This window comes from Anomaloglossus baeobatrachus, chromosome 12 (genome assembly GCF_048569485.1).
Source record: "Anomaloglossus baeobatrachus isolate aAnoBae1 chromosome 12, aAnoBae1.hap1, whole genome shotgun sequence".
NCBI lineage: Eukaryota > Metazoa > Chordata > Amphibia > Anura > Aromobatidae > Anomaloglossus > Anomaloglossus baeobatrachus.
Window position 1 is genome coordinate 40,411,376 of NC_134364.1, and position 20,874 is coordinate 40,432,249.

A 20,874-nucleotide genomic window follows, 5' to 3' on the forward strand; every position below is an offset into this window, starting at 1 on the left:
AGGACTCGCAGGATGAGGAGGATGCCTATTCAGGGGGCCCGGAGGCTAACTCCATGTTCCCCTTTGCTCCTTCCGAGGGTCTCAGAATTTAGTGACTTGATTGCTTCCATTAATTCTGTACTGGATCTCAATCCGCCAGTATCAGAGGAGCAACCCTCTCTGGCAGAAAAGCACCAGTTTACCTCGCCTAAGAGAGTGAAGAGTGTGTTCTTTAACCACTCCAGTTTTCAGGTCGCTGTGACCAAACCCAGGGCCTGTCCTGACAAACGCTTCCCAAAGCGTGGTTCTGATGACCGTTTTCCCTTTCCACCTGAGGTGGTCAAGGAGTGGGCTCACTCCCCAAAGGTAGACCCTCCGGTGTCTAGGCTCTCAGCCCGGACCGTTGTGTCGGTGGCTGATGGCACTTCCCTTAAGGATGCCACTGACCGTCAGATTGACCTTCTGGCCAAATCCGTGTATGAAGCGGTGGGGGCCGCGTTTTCTCCAACTTTTGCAGCAGTGTGGGCCCTCAAAGCCATCTCTGCTAGTCTGGAGGAGATGCATTCCCTCACCAGGGAATCTATGCCCGAGATGGTTGCCTTAACTTCTCAAGCTTCAGCTTTTTCATCTTATGCCATGTCTGCCATGCTGGTGGCTTCTCACAGCGCTGCGGTGGCTTCGGCTAATTCCCTCGTTATCCGCAGGACCTTGTGGCTTCGAGAGTGGAAGGCAGATGCTGCTTCAAAGTACCTTGCTGGGCTCCCTTTTGCTGGTTCCCGGCTGTTCGGTGAACAGCTGGATGAAATTATTAAAGAGGCTACTGGCGGGAAGAGTACTTCCATGCCACAAACCAAGACCAGGAAACCTGCCCAGGGTAGGATTCAGTTGAGGTTTCGCTCCTTTCGTTCCTCCAACTGGTCGTCCTCTAAGCCCTCCGCCTCGTCCGCTAACTCAGCCAAGGACCAGAAATCCAACTGGCGCTCCAGAGCGCGTACGCAGAAGACCGCAGCAGGTCCTGCCACTAAGGCAGCCTCCTCGTGACTCTCTGTCCGATCTAGCCACGTCCTTAGTCGGTGGCAGGCTCTCCCACTTTGGCGACGCTTGGTTTCAACAAGTCTCCGATCAGTGGGTGAGAGATATCATCTCTCACGGCTACAGGATAGAATTTTCTTCCAGCTCACCAAACAGATTTTTCTCTCAACTCCCCCCTGCTCCAGGGCCGCCGCCTTTTCACAGGCCGTGGCAGCCTTGCAGGCCAACGGAGTAGTTGTACCAGTTCCCGCCCGGGAACGGTTCAGAGGTTTCTACTCAAACCTCTTCCTAGTTCCCAAAAAGAACGGTACCTTCAGGCCCATCCTGGATCTCAAGCTTCTCAACAAGCATGTTCCGGTGCGGCACTTTCGCATGGAGTCTCTGCGATCAGTCATTGCCTCAATGACCCAAGGGGATTTCCTGGCGTCCATCGACATCAGAGATGCCTATCTGCATGTGCCCATTGCGGTTTCACGCCAGCGTTGGCTACGCTTTGCAATAGGAGACGATCATTTCCAATTCGTTTCTCTCCCCTTCGGGTTAGCCACGGCCCCTCGGGTTTTCACCAAGGTCATGGCAGCCGTGATTGCGGTTCTGCACCTTCAGGGGTTGGCAGTGCTCCCCTACCTGGACGACCTTCTAGTTAAAGCGCCATCCAGCGCAGACTGTCAGCGGAGTGTCTCGCTCACTCTCAGCACTCTAGCCCAATTCGGGTGGCTTGTCAATCTTCCCAAATCCACTCCGACTCCGACCCAGAGTCTCACGTACCTAGGGATGCAGTTCGAGACTCTGCCGGCACTTGTGAAGTTGCCCTTAGACAAACAGCTGTCACTCCAGTTGGCGGTGCGCTCTCTCCTGAGGCCCCGCCGTTCTACCCTCAGGCGTCTGATGCAGGTGCTGGGTCAAATGGTGGCGTCCATGGAGGCTGTTCCCTTTGCCCAGTTCCATCTGCGCCCCCTGCAGCTGGACATTCTCCGCTGTTGGGACAAGCGGCCTTCCTCCTTACACAAGTCAGTGGCTCTGTCGCCACGGACCAAGAGTTCTCTTCAGTGGTGGCTTCGGCCCCTCTCCCTGTCCCAAGGGCGCTCCTTCCTGGCCCCGTCCTGAGTGATTTTCACCACGGATGCCAGTCTATCCGGCTGGTGAGCGGTATGTCTCCACCACAGAGCACAGGGCACTTGGACTCTGTCCGAGTCAGCCCTTTCAATCAATGTGCTGGAAATCAGAGCCGTACTTCTATCTCTCCTAGCATTTCACCATCTGCTGGCGGGCAGGCACATTCGAGTCCAGTCAGACAACGCGACAGCGGTTGCCTACATCAACCATTAAGGCGGGACACGCAGCCGCCTGGCAATGGTGGAGGTACACCGCATTCTTCAATGGGCGGAGGAATCCAGGTCCACCATATCCGCAGTCCACATCCCAGGCGTGGACAACTGGGAGGCAGATTATCTCAGCCGTCAAAGCGTGGATGGTGGCGAGTGGTCCCTGCACCCGGCAGTATTTCAGTCGATCTGCCGCAAATGGGGCACTCCGGACGTGGACCTAATGGCATCCCGTCACAACAACAAAGTTCCTGTCTACGTGGCTCGCTCCCACGATCCTCAGGCCTTCGCCGCGGACGCTCTGGTTCAGGACTGGTCCCAGTTTCGTCTGTCCTACGTGTTTCCCCCTCTTGCCCAGAGTCCTGCGCAAGATCAGAATGGAGGGTCGTCGAGTCATCCTCATTGCACCGGACTGGCCCAGGCGAGCTTGGTATCCGGACCTGCTCCAACTGTCCGTAGAGATGCCGTGGCCTCTCCCGGACCGTCCAGACCTACTCTCGCAAGGTCCGTTCTTCCGCCCGAATTCTGCGGCCCTCAAATCGACGGCGTGGCTCTTGAGTCCTGGATTTTGGCGGCTTCTGGTATTTCCCCTGAAGTCATCTCCACTATGACTCGGGCCCGTAAGTCTTCGTCCGCTAAGATCTATCACAGGACTTGGAAAATTTTCCTGTCCTGGTGTCGCTCTACCGGCCATTCTCCTTGGCCATTCTCCTTGCCGACCCTTCTGTCTTTTCTACAGTCCGGTCTGCAGCTAGGTCTGTCCCTCAAGTCTCTCAAGGGACAGGTTTCGGCCCTGTCAGTCCTGTTCCAGCGGCGTCTCGCTCGGCTGGCTCAGGTCCGCACCTTCATGCAGGGCGCGTCTCACATCATCCCGCCTTACCGGCGGCCCTTGGACCCCTGGGACCTTAACTTGGTTCTCACGGTCTTGCAGAAACCCCCCTTTGAGCCCCTTAGGGAGGTTTCTTTATATCGTCTCTCACAGAAAGTGGCCTTTCTGGTTGCCATAACTTCTCTCAGGAGAGTTTCTGATTTGGCTGCGCTCTCCTCGGAGTCACCCTTTTTAGTCTTTCATAAAGACACAAGGTGGTTCTCCGTCCGACTCCGGACTTTCTTCCTAAGGTGGTTTCTCCCTTCCACCTTAACCAGGACATTACCTTACCTTCCTTCTGTCCGGCCCCTGTTCATCGCTTTGAAAAAGCTCTACATACTCTAGATCTGGTGCGTGCTCTCTGGATCTAATGTGTCTCGCACCGCTGCGCTTAGGCGGTGTACCTCTCTTTTTGTGCTAACCACAGGTCGGCGCAAGGGCCTCCCTGCTTCTAAGCCGACCTTAGCCCGTTGGATTAGGTCGACCATTTCAGACGCCTATCAGAGTACGCAGGCGCCTCCCCTGCCGGGGATCAAAGCGCACTCGACCAGGGCTGTCTGTGCCTCTTGGGCTTTTCGGCACCAGGCTACGGCTCAGCAAGTCTGTCAGGCTGCCACTTGGGCTAGCCTGCATACCTTCTCGAAGCACTACCAAGTGCATGCTCATGCTTCGGCAGATGTGAGCTTGGGCAGACGCATCCTTCAGGCGGCGGTCGCCCATTTGTGAAGTTAGGTTTCTGCCTACTTCTTAGTTTTTTTGTTAATTTCCCACCCAGGGACTGCTTTGCAACGTCCCAAGGTCTGGGTCTCCCAAAGGAACGATAAAGAAAAAGAGAATTTTGTTTACTTACCGTAAATTCTTTTTCTTATAGTTCCGTCTTGGGAGACCCAGCACCCTCCCTGTTGCCTGTTGGCAATTTCCTTGTTCCGTGTGTTTTCACATGCTGTTGTCGTGAACAGAGTCTCCGGTTGTTCCGGCTCTTGCTCTGTTCTACTTGTGGGTGGTTATTCTCCTTCAGCTTTTGCACTAAACTGGTTGTGACTGGTTCACCAGGCGGTGTATAGGCTCAGAGGGAGGAGCTACACCTTTTAGGTGTAGTACTTTGTGTGTCCTCCGGAGGCAGAAGCTATACACCCAAGGTCTGGGTCTCCCAAGACGGAACTATAAGAAAAAGAATTTACGGTAAGTAAACAAAATTCTCTTTTTTCCAATTTGCTGCAGTGGAGGATTTTATTTTTTTTTAACCTCCGTTTTATTAACACCAAACAATGTACATCCGACATTGTATACAGCATCAATCTAATGCATATTAATAAACTATCACACAACTTCTACAACATCAGTTTATACCTGAAGCAAAGTAATATTGTTGTCCATGCATCCTAAAATTTGTGTAATGAACAGTTTTATATGAAGTATACCGACAACTCCATTGATATACCCTAACAACCGTAAAACAAAACAAAGGCAACAGGAACAGCTACGTTCTATTTGGTATACCGCAGGACAGCATTCCACATTCTAATCCACAGGGGGATCCACCAGTATCCCAGTGATCTCTATGCTTCCGTAAGCATGTCGAGGGAGGAATTCCACAAATCCCAAATTTTATTAATTTTACTGGGCCCCCGCTATTGTGATATACCACTTGCTCATAGGGTATGATTGGATTGATTTAACCCAGGATGTACCATCGGCTCTGAGCCACCCGCTCACGTCAAGGCTATCAACTTCCTGGCCATAAATAGGGTTTCCCTGAGAAATATTTTCATGCAATGATCCTATGATTCTTCCACCACCACCCCGAACAGACAATAATAATAATGTGTCATAGGGAACCAGAAATGAAACCACAATTGATAAGGTCACCTCCTGCCAGAACCCAGAGTGGAGGTGTTTTTTTGTTGTTTTTTTTTTGTTTGTTTGTTTTTTTTTTACACACAGAATATGTGAATTATGATTGTTTTGCCTTTCCAAAGTGAGATCTTTCAAAAAGCAGTGTCTTCACTTTTAGACTTTATTGCTTTATAACGGCTGTCGTTCCGGGGAAGTGTTCTCTCTTGACCTTCGAATTCCCCATAATGATTGGAGGAGAGAGATTTCATTCACACACCGCTCCAGTATCACGTGCCTGCGCCTTCTCAAGGATGAGAACTACATGGTGGTGTCCGATATGTCTGGGCAGGTACGTAATAACCTTACACCTAATGTCATCTATAGCCTTAAAACAGATTGAGAGAGGTCGCAGATCACAAAGAGCTTGTCTGGTGGGTGATCGGATCATTTGAGTAAAAAAAAAAAAAATCACTATTGTCACTAGCACATATTCCTAATGGGGAGCTATGTTGCCAGCAACATGATGCCATTTGAGGACAGAATGATTGTATTAATTTTTTCCCTATAAACCTTTAGACTTATACATTAGTCATTGTAGTTTCTTAACATGTTGTTCACTGATCTAACTTATTGATACCGTAGTTATCTAAAATCCGTAGCCAATTTACTACTTTTGGAGTGCGTTGACGTGTCTGTGTTTTGGTCTCTCCATTGCAAACTTATTGTCAAACTATATTAACTTTTTTTTTTTTTTTGTCAAAGTGAATGTTTTTAGAGTTTGAACTACAGGTGTGTACTTTTCCACTATATGATGCTGACCAATCCTAAACTAGCAGCTGCATACTGAAGAAAAAAAAACTTCAGCTTACAGCATTTTTCTCAGTGTGAGACCTGATACAACTCTTTGGTCTAACCTCCTGCATGATTAACTAGTGCTGGGTGTACAGTACAGATTTACACCTTTCAGATAGGCAGCTCTGCTCATATAATTACTAGGGATGATCGAATACCTCAAATATTCGGCTTCACGAATATTTGCCGAATAGGTCGCCACTATTCGAGAATATTCAATGCGCAATGTAAGTCTATGGAAAACCTGAATAACGACTTTTCGGGCTTCTCATAGACTCACATTGCGCATCGAATATTCGCATAGTGGCGACCTATTCGTCGGATATTCGCAAAGCCAAATATTTGAGGTATTAATCCCTAATAACTACCTTTTTTTTTTTTTATCATTTTTCTCACACAGGAAGAGCCTACTTTGATCACATTGCAGAGCATTTTCTAATCATGCAGGAGGTTAGACCAGGAAAGTTGTTGCTATATGATATATTAGGTCCCACACACAGAGAAACCTGCTGTAAGTTATTGTGGGGGCACGTTGTTTCTCCAGTATGTAGCTGCCAGATTGTAATTGGTCAGAATAATACAGGGGGAAGAAGTAATATGTCCCCAGTGAAAAACTATCTAATCTTAAGGGGCTTTACACGCAACGACATTGCTAACGATATGACGTTGGGGTCACGGAATTCGTGACGCTCATCCGGCCTCGTTAGCGACCTCGTTGCGTGTGAAACGTACGAACAACCGCTAACTATCAAAATTATTAACCTAATCGTTGACACGTCGTTCTAATCCCAAATATCGTTGCTGTTGCAGGACGCAGGTTGTTCGTAGTTCCTGAGGCAGCACACATCGCTGCGTGTAACACCCCAGGAGCGACTAACGCCTTACCTGCGTCCTCCGGCAATGAGGTGGGCGTCGCTTTCTTTCGGCTGCCTCCGCTTCTATTGGGCGGCTGACGTGTGACGCCGCACGAACCGCCCCTTAGAAAGGAGGCGGTTCGCCGGCCACAGCGACGTCACTAGGCAGGTAAGTCTGTGTGACGGGTCCTAGCGATATTCTGCGCCATGGGCAGGGATTTGCCCATGACTCACAACTGACAGGGGCAGGTGCTTCCACCAGTGACGCCACTAGCGATGTCGCTGCGTGTAAAGCAGCCTTTAGTCCAAGTGCCTGTTAACACAAAAGGTACCAATACTTTAATTGCTAATATCACTGAAATGGCGAGGTGAACAAAGTAAAAATATGTCCAGTTCAACATGAAAAAATTGAGGTCCTCTAAGAAAAAGCCAAGTTTAGTCATGAGCAAGAACACTTTATATACATGGATAAAGCAATAGAAAAGTCTTGTACCATGGATCTTGAAATAAATGAATTTTACTGTTAATTTTAATAAACTAGGTGTCACATTTTAGGTGTTATATAGTCTATTATATAACTTGCAAAAAGGAACCCTTACAAGTTTAAGGATTAAACTACATATTTGCTATTGCAAATTCTAGATTAAGCTGTGGGATCTTCGGGCGTTGAAGCCTGTGCACAACTATGAAGGACATGTTAACAGTTATGCTTACCTACCAGTGCACGTGAAAGAAGAGGAAGGGTTGCTGCTCGCAGGTAACAAATGTGTACAAAATCTGCTCTTTGTAAATTCAAAATTTTGCTTGTAAAAGTTGTTCACCTCAGTCCTATAAAACTAACACACTGCTGATTTTGGTAGCATAAATCAGCTGACTAGTCCAGGTTTTTTTTATTTTTATTGCCCCAAAGAGTATTAGACACTTGATTTTAGTGTAAGATGTACAAAAGGTGTGGGGGGGGGGACTTTAACCACTTCACGACACTCCATACGTTGTATGTCAGGTTAATCCCTGCACATGTCAGCTGATTTGAACAACTGACGTGTGGCTATCAGGCCCAAGTGGATTCACTATCCACTCGTGCCTGTTCACCCCTTGCAGTGCGCTGTGACATTTTCACAACTCGCTGTACATGCCAGCCGCGGTAAGCATTCACTTACCCGGCGCCATCAGATGTCACGATGTGATCACGTGGATCCGATGGTTGTCATGGTAACACAGGGTCGTGTGAAGTCTGTAGCTATCCTGATTATCTTCCTCTTACACCCGGCAGACTACCGTGTGAGAGAGGAAAGCAGCTTTTCTGCAGTTCAGAGCAATGCTGCTCTGATCTACAGAAAGGAACAAGCTATCAGATTGCTGATCGTTATAGTCCCCTAGAAAGACTAGTAAAATAAAAGTGAAAGTTTAATTAATTAAAAAAAACTAAGTTCAAATCACCCCCCCTTTTGCCCCATTTGAAAATTAAAGGGTTAAAAAAAAAAAACATTTTGGTATCGCGTTCAGAAATGCCAGGTCTATCAAAATATAAAACCAATTAATCTGATTGGTAAATGGCGTAGCGGCAAAAAATTCCAAGTGCCAAAATTACGTTTTTTGGTCACCGCATATTTTGCGCAAGATGCGATAACCAGCAATCAAAACGTAGCATCAGTGCAAAAATGGTGCCGTTAAAAACGCCAGCTCGAGACAGAAAAATAAGCCCTCACTAAGCCATAGATCCCAAAAAATGAGAACGCTACGGATTGTGGAAAATTGCACAAAGTGCGCCATTTTTTGAGAAACTTGTAAAAAATTTGTAACTCCTTAGATAAAAGTAAACCTATACATGTTTGGGTGTAGAACTCGCACCGACCTGAGGCATCACAGCAATACATCAGTTTTATCATATAGTGAATACACTATCCCCAAATACAATTGTGCAATCGCACATTTTTTTTGCAATTTTTTCGCACTTGGAATTTTTCTTAGTTTTCCAGTACACTATAAGGTAAAACTTACGGTTTTAGTCAAAAGTACAACTCTTCATGCAAAAAAATAAGCCCTTATATGGCAAGATTGATGGAGAAAAAGAAAAAAAAGCTACAGCTTTCAGTAGGGGACTGACAAAAAAACGGGGTGAAGGGGTTAAATTTGTCCAATTTTCAATCTGTCATCCGTTCTTTTGCCTTGATTTTTAGTCTTCCTAGTATGCAAAATTCCTTCTGTCCAGATCCAAAAACAAACTGCAAACGACACTGGCGGGTTTTTGACTGACCATTTTTGCCTTTGCTCTTCCGATTCTCTAGTACTTTTTCTCTTTCTACCCTTGGACTGCTTTGGGATGTCAGATGGTTTCCTTTGGTCCCCAATGAAATGATGGAGAAAACATAATTTTGGGTGCTGACTGTAAAATCTTTCTTGACGCCTTCATTGGGGGGGCGCAGCATATGCCATTTTGAAAATCCTGTTGGTGGGCCAGTCTGTGTTTTTCTTAGGTTGTCTCCTACTGCTTTGACAATAAATAATCATTGTCACGAACCACCGGGGGGGTCACTCAGAAATCCCCCGCGCTGGCTACCAGTACGTCACAATCGGGGGGTAACAAGTGGGGGGTCACCCCTCCTTTATACCTCCCGACCGACAGACAGAGCACGTGACGCGCTCTCTAGCGCCCCTCTTATAGTCAGGCCAATTATGGAATTGCCCGACAATAAGCAAGGAGGCCGCTATACTACTTATGCCGATTATTCAAGGGTCCCCGGTGAGAGTAGGGTATATATTCCCCCGACCTCCGCGGGCGGAATATATAAAACCTCCCCGAATCTCACTGGCCTCCCCACAATAATCCTTGGCACAACTCGCTGCCACCAACCGATTCACGGTAACTATTAGCCGAACACACAGACGTGGGATTCAAGATCGAGATAACAGAACAGCCCAAGATTAATTATATAATTTAATCAGCCTAACGCACACTAGAAAATACAATATATACAATAGGGAATCTACAGAATATACATATGTCAGAGTACAGTTACAAGCAAAGCATGGGTTACAAACAGGCATACACAGTTCCAGCAGTTACCTTGTGCGTCTGGCCACAGGGGGGCGCTGTAGGCCAGGTTTCTAGGATCCTTCCCACAGATGTTTCCTACACGTGACCCCCAGCGAAAGAACCCTGGAAAATGGCCGAAGTAGGGTTATCAACCTGGGCAAATCCAGGTCCCCTCCTACCTTCGTGACCTCAGAGGGAGCACTGCTCCACCCCTGGCTTGAGTTATGGACAATATCCCAACATGGAATATGGGCCATAACTTTGCCTGGGAGCGTCGTAGGCGGACGCCAACGCTCTCATTGTGACAGCTATGAATTTAGCTACGGAACGAGAGGACTCGTGACTTGTCTACTAGTTCCACATTGGCTGATATCACGCCTGGGGTATTTCCCCAGGTCCTGCTCCCATAAAAAGGGTGTGCCAGCATCGTCCGCATGCGGAGACACCATTTTTATGGTTGCCATATTTATCGGAAATATGGCTTGCGAGATATGAACCATTTTTTACTGGAGTCGTTCTGTCTGGATACTTCCATAGCCTTGCTAATTAGATAGCAGCCCCTACTACAGGGTCACGGCAGGGAGTCATCCTGTGTCCATTGTTCCCACATCACCTAATCTCCATATCACAGGAGATGGCTGTTGGAGGTGTAAGTGGGATGTGACACCTTCCCAGATGGTGGACATTGAGAACAAGAAGGGAGGGGGCACTGCCATGGAGTGATGAGAGCGATTATGACTGGAAGTCATAATTCATCTTCATATCCCAGGGTTTGCCTCACAATCATCTAGGCTTTGGTTGGTGGTCTAGTGTCAGCAGCATGCACCCATGGTTCCCTGTATTTTTTTTTTTCCCCCCAATACTCACCATGACAGTGCTTCTGTGAAAACCAGCCTACAGCCTATGTTAAAGAAAAATCGAAACGCGAGAACTACAACACTGGAATAAAATGCAATAACGGGAGATGAAAATATCTACTCCAAAATGTTAGAACTAGAAACAGGTCTTTGGAGCAAAAAAATAAATACATTTGTAAGAAATGTTTTCCCTCTTTCAAGTATGATTTGTCCTACAAACAAATGAGCCCTCATGGCTGTGGACACAAAGTTATAGCTCATGCTGGGGAAGGGGTTAATAAAAACAATACATTCTAGTATAGTTCAAGATCTTAGGGACTTTTATGAAGGATTAATAAAAAAAATAATATGCAGGTGAGTAGCTGGAATAAAATAAGGGCAAAACTTTAGATACTTTTGAACCAGTACATTAACTACAGTGGAACCTCGCTTAACGAGTAACCCAGTTAACAAGAATTTCGCTTAACAAGCAAAGCTTTCTGTAAATTTGTAACTCTATTTTTCTCGTACAGCAAAGCTTTCTCATAAACACTCACTGAACACACTTTCTGTTCCGTACATCCACCGCGCTCTGACCCACTCTTGCAGTCCACATAAACACACACAAGCACGCACAAAACACAAACAAACATGCACACACACAGTATTATGCTCACCTTACCTTCCGTTCCATCGCCGGCCTCATGGTTCTTGTAGTTCACTGGTACATCACGACGAGGGAGGAATCCTCGCGGTGAACTAAAAGATCCAGGAAGCCGGCGATGGAACGGAAGGTAAGGTGAGCATAATATGTGTACCCTCCGTTCCATCGCCGGCCTCCTGGGTCTGTACTTCGCCGGTAAAGGCTGTGTATCGGCAGCCATCGTGACGAAGCAGGAACTTCTGACCAATCAGAGGCAAGCGGCTCCTGCCTTTGACGTCAGCGCTCTGGGTGCAGAAGTTTCTCCCTCGTCGTGATGGTAACCTGATATACAGCCTGTACCGGAGAACAGCAAGTTCCAGGAGACCGGCGATGGAACAGAAGGTAAGGTGAGCATAATATGTGCGTGTGTGAAACGGCACAATAGAGGACCAGGATGAGACATTTAACAAGTTGTGGAAGGAATTGTCTGCATTGCAATTATTTCTTCGGCGCTCCATTGGGAGACCCAGACGATTGGGTGTATAGCTACTGCCTCCGGAGGCCACACAAAGTATTACACTAAAAAGTGTAAGGCCCCTCCCCTTCTGGCTATACACCCCCCGTGGGATCACGGGCTTGCTCAGTTTTCAAGCTTTGTGCGAAGGAGGTCAGACATCCACGCATAGCTCCACTGTTTTTAGTCAGCAGCAGCTGCTGACTATGTCGGATGGAAGAAAAGTGGGCCCATATGGGGCCCCCAGCATGCTCCCTTCTCACCCCACTTTTGTCGGGTGTTTGTTAAGGTTGAGGTACCCATTGCGGGTACGGAGGCTGGAGCCCACATGCTGTTTTCCTTCCCCATCCCCCCTCAGGGCTCTGGGTGAAGTGGGATCTTACAGGTCTCCAGGCACTGAGACCGGGCTCCATCCACAGACCCAGAGAACCTGCTGGATATGGAGCTGAGTATCGTCAGGGACAGGGCCCTGCTACATTAAGGTACTCTGTGTCCCCGTACACATCGCGCACACACACACCAGCATTGCTGGGAGTGCTAGTGCGCCGGGGACAACAGCGCGGAGCGCTCGTGCTATTATTCACGGCAGCTTTGCTGTGTGAATTTATGTATTGGGAACTGCCGCGCCGGGCCGCTGCTGGGTGTTTTTACACTGTGGCGCGGCTGGGACTTGTGGTGCGCCGGGGACTCCGCGCTGGCCGTGCACATAGGACGGCCGCGCTTATTACTCGAGTCCCCGGCTTTGCGGCCTAGTTTACGTTTCGTTCCCGCCCCCAGCCCTGCCAGTCAGGGGAGAGGCGGGACGCTGTACAGAAAGTCAGCGCCGAGGGCTGGAGTCTGCTTTGCATTCTCCAGCCCCCTTCACTGGACACAGTGGGACGCCGGTTTCCCGCTCTTGCCTGGGGCACACCCACGGCCCGCCCCTCGTCACACGAGCTGGAGAAGGACGCCGGCAGCCATTCCTGCAGTCCGAGCTGGAGAACGGAGACAAGCTCTGGGCAACCAGTCACAGGACTCTGGCGACCACACACCCGCTTATAGGCGGGCGGTAAGCAGCACCTGAAGTGCTGACCCCACTAAATACCGTTGTGTCCATTTGTATTTTATGCTTACACTGCACTGTAGGTCGCTATTTTTGGCTATATGCCCTCTTAGATGGCGAGACAACAGCAGCAAAAAAGCAAGGGTGCTAAGGCACAGGCTTTCTATGCTGCTTGTATTGCATGTGCTGAAGTGTTCATTTGTACTTATGCTTGTATGCTATACATTGCACTGTACGGTCGCTATTCTTGGCTATATTCTCCTAGAATGGCTAGACTACAGCAGCAAAAAAACAAAGGTGCTAAGGCACAGTTTTTCTAGGCTGCTTGTATTGCATGTGCTGAAGTGTTCATTTGTACTTATGCTTGTATGCTATACATTGCACTGTACGGTCGCTATTCTTGGCGATATTCTCCTAGATGGCTAGTCTACAGCAGCAAAAAAGCAAGGGTGCCAAGGCACAGGCTTTCTAAGCTGCTCATATTGCATGTGCTGAAGTGCTCATTTGTACTTTATGCTTGTATGCTATACATTGCACTGTACGGTCGCTATTCTTGGCTATATGCTCCTAGATGGCTAGACTACAGCAGCAAAAAAGCAACACAGGCTTTCTATGCTGCTTTTACTGCATGTGATACTGTTCCACCGGCAGGTTCCACTGACCCCCGTTGTGTGCAATGCTCCCCTGTAGCACTTGGTCAGCCGGGGTCTCTACTAGAGGTGGCCAAAGGATCCACCTGTGAACCCTGTCCATGGACAGGGACGGTGTTGCAGTTTCGGCTGATAGATTGTCATGGGATAGTGACTTGCAGTCCAGACAGGCCATGGGCAATCTTGATCATTGCTCCCTGGCCACCCTCATTTGGAACAAAATCAGTGCTCCGGGGGGGTCCCAGGCATTCCAGGGTGAAGGCTCTGACACGGACGACAGTCCCAGACAGCCTAAGCGAGCTCGCTGGGAGCGGCACTCGGCCTCATCACTAGTCAGGGTCACAGCAGAGGACTCTCTGTATAATGAGGCAGACGTAGCTGCTCAGGACTTTGATCCTGACACCGCTCTCAATCCGGATACACCGGATGGTGACGCCATGGTGAATGATCTTATAGCGTCCAGCAATGGCATGTTGGATATCTCTCCCCCAGCTCCTTCAGTGGAGGAGTCAGCTTCCCAGCAGGAGAAATCCCATTTCAGTATCTCAAGCGTACATTGAGTACTTTTCTGGCCACGCTGACTTCAGAGAAGCAGTTCAGAATCACCACGCTTACCAGATAAGCGTTTCTCCAAATGTATTAAGGATACATGTTATCCCTTTCCCCCTGACGTGGTCAGGCGCTGGACCCAGGGTCCAAAGGTGGATCCCCCAATCTCCAGGCTTGCGGCTAGATCCATAGTTGCAGTGGAGATGGGACTTCACTTAAAGATGCCATTGACAGACAGATGGACCTCTGGTTGAAATCTGTCTATGAAGCTATCGGCGTGTCTGTTGCTCCGGCATTCGCAGCCGTATGGGCACTGTAAGCTATGTCAGCTGGTCTTGCGCAGCTGGTCTTGAGCACAGGTACATCTGTGCCGCAGGTAGCGTCCTTATCCTCGCAATGTCTGCATTGCGACTTACCCTATTAATGCTGTCCGAGAGAGACAGTCGAGGTTTCGGTCCTTCCCAGGCTCGGGCAGGTCCAAATTGTCCTAGTCCAAAAGGGCTCAAAAGGCTCAGAGGGGCTCAGATTCCAGGCGGGCTCAATCACGCCCAAGGAAGGCAGCCAGAGGAACCGCTTCCAAGGCGGTCTCCTCATGACTTTAAACTTTCTCTCTCCGCATCCGCGGTTGGTGGCAGACTCTCTCGCCTTGGCGACATTTAGCTGCCACAGGTCACAGACCGGTGGGTGAGAGACATTGTGTCTCACGTGTACAGGATAGAGTTCTGTTCTCGGCCTCCGGCTCGATTCTTCAGAACTTCCCCACCTACCCACCGAGCCGATGCTCTTCTGCAGGCAGAAGGAGTGGTAATTCCTGTTCCTCTTCAGGAACAAGACACGGTTTTTCCTCCAATCTGATTGTGGGGGACCTAAAACTGCTCAACAAGCACGTGAAGGCCAGGCGGTTCCGGATGGCATCCCTCCGCTCCGTCATTGCCTCAATGTCTCAAGGAGATTTCCTAGCATCAATAGACATCAGGATGCTTATCTCCACGTGCCGATTGCTCCAGAGCACCAACGTTTGCTACGTTTCGTTATTGAAGACGAGCATCTTCAGTTCGTAACCCTGCCCTTCGGTCTGGCGACAGCCCTACGGGTTTTCACCAAGTTCAGGGCAGCAGTGGGAGCAGTCCTGCACTCTCAGGGTCACTCGGTGATCCTTCCTTGGACGGTCAACTTGTCAAGGCACCCTCTCAAGAGGCATGCCAACACAGCCTGAGCGTAGCGCTGGAGACTCTCCAGAGTTTCGGGTGGATCATCAGCTTCTCAAGGTTAAATCTGACACCGACCCAATCGCTGACATATCTGGGCATGGAGTGTCACGCTCCCTCAGCGATAGTGAAGCTTCCGCTGGACAAACAGCGTTCACTACAGACGGGGGTGCAGTCTCTCCTTCACGGCCAGTCACAGCCCTTAACACGCCTCATGCAGAGGCAGTCACTTTCGCGCAGTTTCATCTGCGTCCACTCCAATGTGGCATTCTTTGCCAATGGGATGGGAAGTCGACGTCCCTAGAAGGAACGTCCCCCTTCTCAGACGGTCAAGGACTCTCTTCAGAGGAGTCCATCCTTCAAATCAATGTGCTGGATATCTGGGCAGTGTATCTTGCCCTGCAAGCCTTCCAGCCGTGGCTGGAAAGCACACACATCCGAATTCAGTCGGACAACTCCACAGCGGTGGCATACATCTACCACCAAGGCGGAACACGCAGTCGGCAAGCCTCCCAGGAAGTCCGGCGGAGTCTGATGGGGGTGGAAGACAGAGCATCCACCATATCTGCAGTTCACATCCCGGGCGCAGAAAACTGGGAAGCAGACTTCCTCAGTTGCCAGGGTATGGACGCAGGGGAAGGGTATCTTCACCCGGACGGTTTTCAGAAAATCTGTCAACGCTGGGGGATGCTGAACGTCGACCTAATAGCGTCTCGGCACAACAACAAGGTTCCGATTTTCATGGCGCGGTATCTCGATCAAAGAGCTCTGGCGGCAGACGCCTTAGTTCAGGTTTGGTCGCAGTTCCAGCTACCTATGTGTTTCCCCCTCTGACACTGCTGCCCAGAGGGCTACGCAACATCAGGTCCGTTTGCCGCCGCGCCATCCTCATCGCCACAGACTGGCCGAGGTCGTAGTCCCCGGATCTGTGGCATCTCACGGTCTGCCAACCGTGGGCACTACCAGCCCGGCCAGACTTACTGTCCCAAGGGCCGTTTTTTCCATCTGAATTCTACGGCCCTGAACCTGACGGTATGGCCTTTGAGTCCTGAATCCTAGCGTCTTCAGGATTATCTCAGGAAGTCATTGCCACCATGAGACAGACTAGAAAACCGACGTCTGCCAAGATCTACCACAGGATGTGGAGGATATTCTTCTCTTAATGCTCTGCTCAGGGAGTGTCTCCCTGCCCATTTGCATTCCCTACTTTTCCTTCCTTCCTGCAATCTGGTTTGGAAAAAGGTTGTCACTCGGCTCCCTTAAAGGACAAGTCTCAGCGCTATCTGTATTCTTCAGAAGCGCCTAGCACCACTTCCTCAGGTACACACGTTCCTGCAGGAGGTTTGTCACATTGTCCCTCTGTACAAACGGCCGTTGGACCCATGGGATCTGAACAGGGTACTAATTGCTCTCCAGAAGCCGCCCTTCGAGCCTCTGAGAGATGTTTCACTCTCTCGACTTTCCCAGAAAGAGGCCTTTCTGGTAGCGGTCACGTCTCTTAGGAGAGTGTCCGAGCTAGCAGCGCTGTCATCCAAAAGCTTCCTTCCTGGTGTTTCACCAAGGCAAGGCAGTGCTGCGCCCGATTCCGGAGTTCTCCCTAAGGTGGTATCCCCCTTTCATCTCAATCAGGATATCTCCTTACCTTCCTTTTGCCTCATCCATTTCATCGATATGAAATGGATTTGCATTTGTTGGATCTGGTGAGAGCACTCAGAATCTACATTTCCCGCACGGCGCCTCTGCGCCGCTCGGATGCACTCTCTGTGCTTGTCGCTAATCAGCGTAAAGAGTCGCAGGCTTTCAAATCCACCCTGGCTCGATGGATCAAGGAACCAATTCTTGAAGCCTACTGTTCTGCTGGGCTTCCGGTTCCATCAGGGCTGAAAGCCCATTCTACCAGAGCCGTGGGTGCGCCCTAGGCATTACGGCACCAGGCTACGGCTCAGCAGGTGTGCCAGGCAGCTACCTGGTCGAGTCTGCACACTTTCACCAAGCATTGTCAGGTGCATACCTACGCTTAGGCGGATGCCAGCTTAGGTAGAAGAGTCCTGCAGGCGGCGGCTGCCTCCTTGTAGGGAAGGGCTGTTTTACAGCTCTAACATGAGGTATTAATTTACCCACCCAGGGACTGCTTTTGGACGTCCCAATCGTCTGGGTCTCCCAATGGAGCGCCGAAGAAGGGAATTTTGTTACTTACCGTAAATTCCTTTTCTTCTAGCTCCAATTGGGAGACCCAGCACCCGCCCTGTTTCCTTCGGGATTTTTGGTTGTTCGGGTACACATGTTGTTCATGTTGAACGGTTTTCAGTTCTCCGATGTTACTTCGGATTGAATTTGTTTAAACCAGTTATTGGCTTTCCTCCTTCTTGCTTTAGCACTAAAACTGAGCAAGCCCGTGATCCCACGGGGGGTGTATAGCCAGAAGGGGAGGGGCCTTACACTTTTTAGTGTAATACTTTGTGTGGCCTCCGGAGGCAGTAGCTATACACCCAATCGTCTGGGTCTCCCAATTGGAGCTAGAAGAAAAGGAATTTACGGTAAGTAACAAAATTCCCTTCTTCCTATGGGAAATCTTTCTTTGCTGAACGAGTAACTTGGTTAACAAGCACAGTCCCAGAACGGATTGTTCTCGTTAACCAAGGTTCCACTGTATTTTATATCGCCGCACTTTGTGCCGTTTAGTTTTAAAATGAATTAAGAGATATGGTTGCGAGGTTCCAGATTTCAATGATTCCTTGTGGTATGAAAATTTGGATGCAGAAAAGCGTTCAACCTACGGAATGTATAAAGAGGGGGGGCATTTTTTGTTTTTTGAGTTTATCCTTGTCGAAGAAGTTACTGCTCCCAATCTGAAGTATACCCAACTCTGGAAATTTGTGAATTCTTGTAATGCATTTAAAAAAACAAACCAAGAAATGTTTTAATTGAAGGCATAATGTATTAGCCTTAAACTGAATTAAAGTTGTCACATTTTCTTTGCAGTTGGACAAGATTGTTACACAAGGATATGGAGTTTCCAGGACGCCAGACTTCTCAGGGCCATCCCATCACCGTATACAGCATCCAAGGACTTTATACCAAATGTCTCCTTCTCTGCCTGTCACGGAGGGAAAAGACCGATTCCTGGATTAATTATGGCTGTCAAGACAGACTTGTATCATTTTACTTATAACACCCGTGATTTTTAGGACCACAGAAGATCCTTTTTTGCAATGACGTTAACCCAGTTTACACTTCCTGATACCGGGCAGCTGTGATCATACTTTTGGGAAAGTGTGTGCATTTTTAACAGCATAAATCATTACTTTGTGAATAGATATTTACAAAGCTAGTTATTAAATAAAAATTTTTATATTTTGATTTTATTTTTCTAGTTTAGGTTTTGCCTTAACCACGATCTTTGTACAGCAATTTACATGGGTAGCAATTGGGTCAAGTGAGTAATTTGGCTATAACATGGATGAGCAGGCAAGACTAAAGGGCGCTTTACATGCAGCGACATCGATAGCGATGTCGCTCGTAAAAGCACCCGCCCCCGTCATTTTTGCGTCACGGGCAAATCGCTGCCCGTGGCGCACAATATTGCTAGCACCTGTCACATGTACTTGCCTTCCTAGCGATGTCGCTGTGGCTGGTGAACAGCCCCTTTTTCTAAGGGGGCGGTTTGTGCAGCGTCACACCGACGTCACACGGCAGCGTCCAATAGAAGCGGAGGGGCGGAGAGAAACCGCATGAAAGTCACGCTCACCTCGCTGCCGGAGGACGCAGGTACGGTGTTTGTCATTCCTGGGGTGTCACACGTAGTGATGTGTGCTGCCTCAGGAACGACGAACAACCTGCGTCCAAAAATAGCGATATTTTGGAAATGGACGACGTGTCAATAACAAACGATTTGGTAAGTATTTTGCATTGTTGGCGGTCGCTCGTACGTGTTACACGCAATGGTGTCGCTAACTAGGCCGGATGTGCGTCACGAATTCCTTGACACCCCCCCCCCTCCCCCTTCTCCCCTCCAACGACATCTCGTTAGCTATGTTGCTTGTAACTGGGCCTTTTAGTCACCAATGAATAAGTCTACAGACTGGGAGGGAAGATTCTTGGGTACTCACCCATAAATCTATCTTTGAGCCTTCATTGGGGGACACAGAAGACTATTACCAATAAGTTGGATGATGCTGTTTGTTTTTTCTTGGGGAAATCCCATGGCTGCTCTTCAAATCAAACCGGTGACCGGTTGTTTGGGAATCAACCTAATAACAGGGCAATTGGGGAATTTGAGACTAGGTTGCAATTTTTTAGTATACGGGAAGAAAAATATTTTTCCACCACCAGGAGAAAAGCTGTAACCAGGGCTGTATTTTGCCTTCATGCTGCCCTAGGCACTTTAAGTGGTCGCACCCCTTACTGACAATGTAAAACTATGAACCTGTGCACCCGACATCTGTGTAAGGCCGATCTACTCTGTAACACACTTGAAGAATTGTTAAATGTTAAAAGAATGAAGATCTGCACTTGCTGACTAGCACTTAATACAATATTTTTTTTAAAAAAATATGGTAGTGTTTGCTAACCTGTCCTCCAGCTGAAAAACTCAAAGGATGTGTAAAGGCCATGGTCTGCACATACCCTAACAGTTCACATGCCCTTTAGATAGAGTAGTTAAGATGCTCGTACACAGACTATAGTTGGCTGAACCCAGAGATAGACAGGACTGGCAGACAGTCTGTCAGGGAGATGAGTACCCAGCAGGTCCAATTTTGAACTGTGGATCCTTTTGTCTCTAAGATATGAGCACACTGGGGGGCGTGGCCTGGACCTCATGTAGAGAGGAAGCAGCATGGGTGAGCTCCTGCCTGGATCTGCAAATATCCTGCACACCGACCTTGCTAGAAGACGATACCGACCCAGGAGGGCTGCAATATTACTTACAACACCCGGGAAAGCGAGAACCGCCGAGATATGCCGGCCCGCAGCACTAAAAAAGACAGACTCGCAGGAGCGCGTCTCTGCAGAATCCAATATGGCGCCGCCGGCGTCCATGCCGACCCGCGGTGGAGTAGCGGGCAGGCTGGAACGGCTTGCTAGAGTGGCCCCTGGCACAGAGCTTACCTCCAACGAGACATCCGATTGTGGCGCTGATCGGGCCTTGGAGCAGGGAGACAATATACCCGACGGGGGGGACCGTGTGTACCCTGGGCCCTGTGTGTTCAGTAACACAGGATTTGCAGGCACTGAGGCCTATGCTGGCAGATGGAGGAAGGGAAGATATGGAGAAGCCAGGATATGTTTCCACTGAACCCATACTAAGGGACATTCTGACAGCAATTAACTCTTGCAATACCACATTGGCCACTCTAAGCTGCCAGATGGGAACTGTCACTTTGGATATAGCCTGCATTAAACGTCAGCTGCAGGGGGTAACGGTCAGAGTGGGGGAGCGGGTGAGTGTAACAGAGGATAAATTACCACCAATGTTATGAGAGCTGGGAAAGGCCACACAAAATATCTCCACACTGCTAAACAAGGTGGACGACTTAGAGAACCACTCCCGTAGAAGTAATTTGCGACTGGTGGGGGTCCCAGAGAGAATGGAGAGTAATGACCCACTGAATTATTTTTTTTTTTTTGAAAACTGGCTCAAAGATACCA

The 20,874-nt window shown here is 48.9% G+C and overlaps 1 protein-coding gene across 2 annotated transcripts in view; it reads left to right on the forward strand.

Annotated features, from left to right (window-relative positions):
• DCAF4 (DDB1 and CUL4 associated factor 4) overlaps positions 1–18,527 on the forward strand; it is an 88,442-nt gene extending 69,915 nt beyond the window's left edge. For both annotated transcript variants that reach the window (XM_075329587.1, XM_075329586.1), the window contains exons 12-14: positions 5,219–5,389; positions 7,389–7,503; positions 18,208–18,527. In XM_075329587.1, coding sequence (XP_075185702.1) covers positions 5,219–5,389; positions 7,389–7,503; positions 18,208–18,413 — 492 coding nt within the window. In that variant the 3' untranslated portion in view covers positions 18,414–18,527. The remainder of the gene's footprint in view (positions 1–5,218; positions 5,390–7,388; positions 7,504–18,207) is intronic.
• The last annotated feature ends 2,347 nt before the right edge of the window (positions 18,528–20,874 follow it).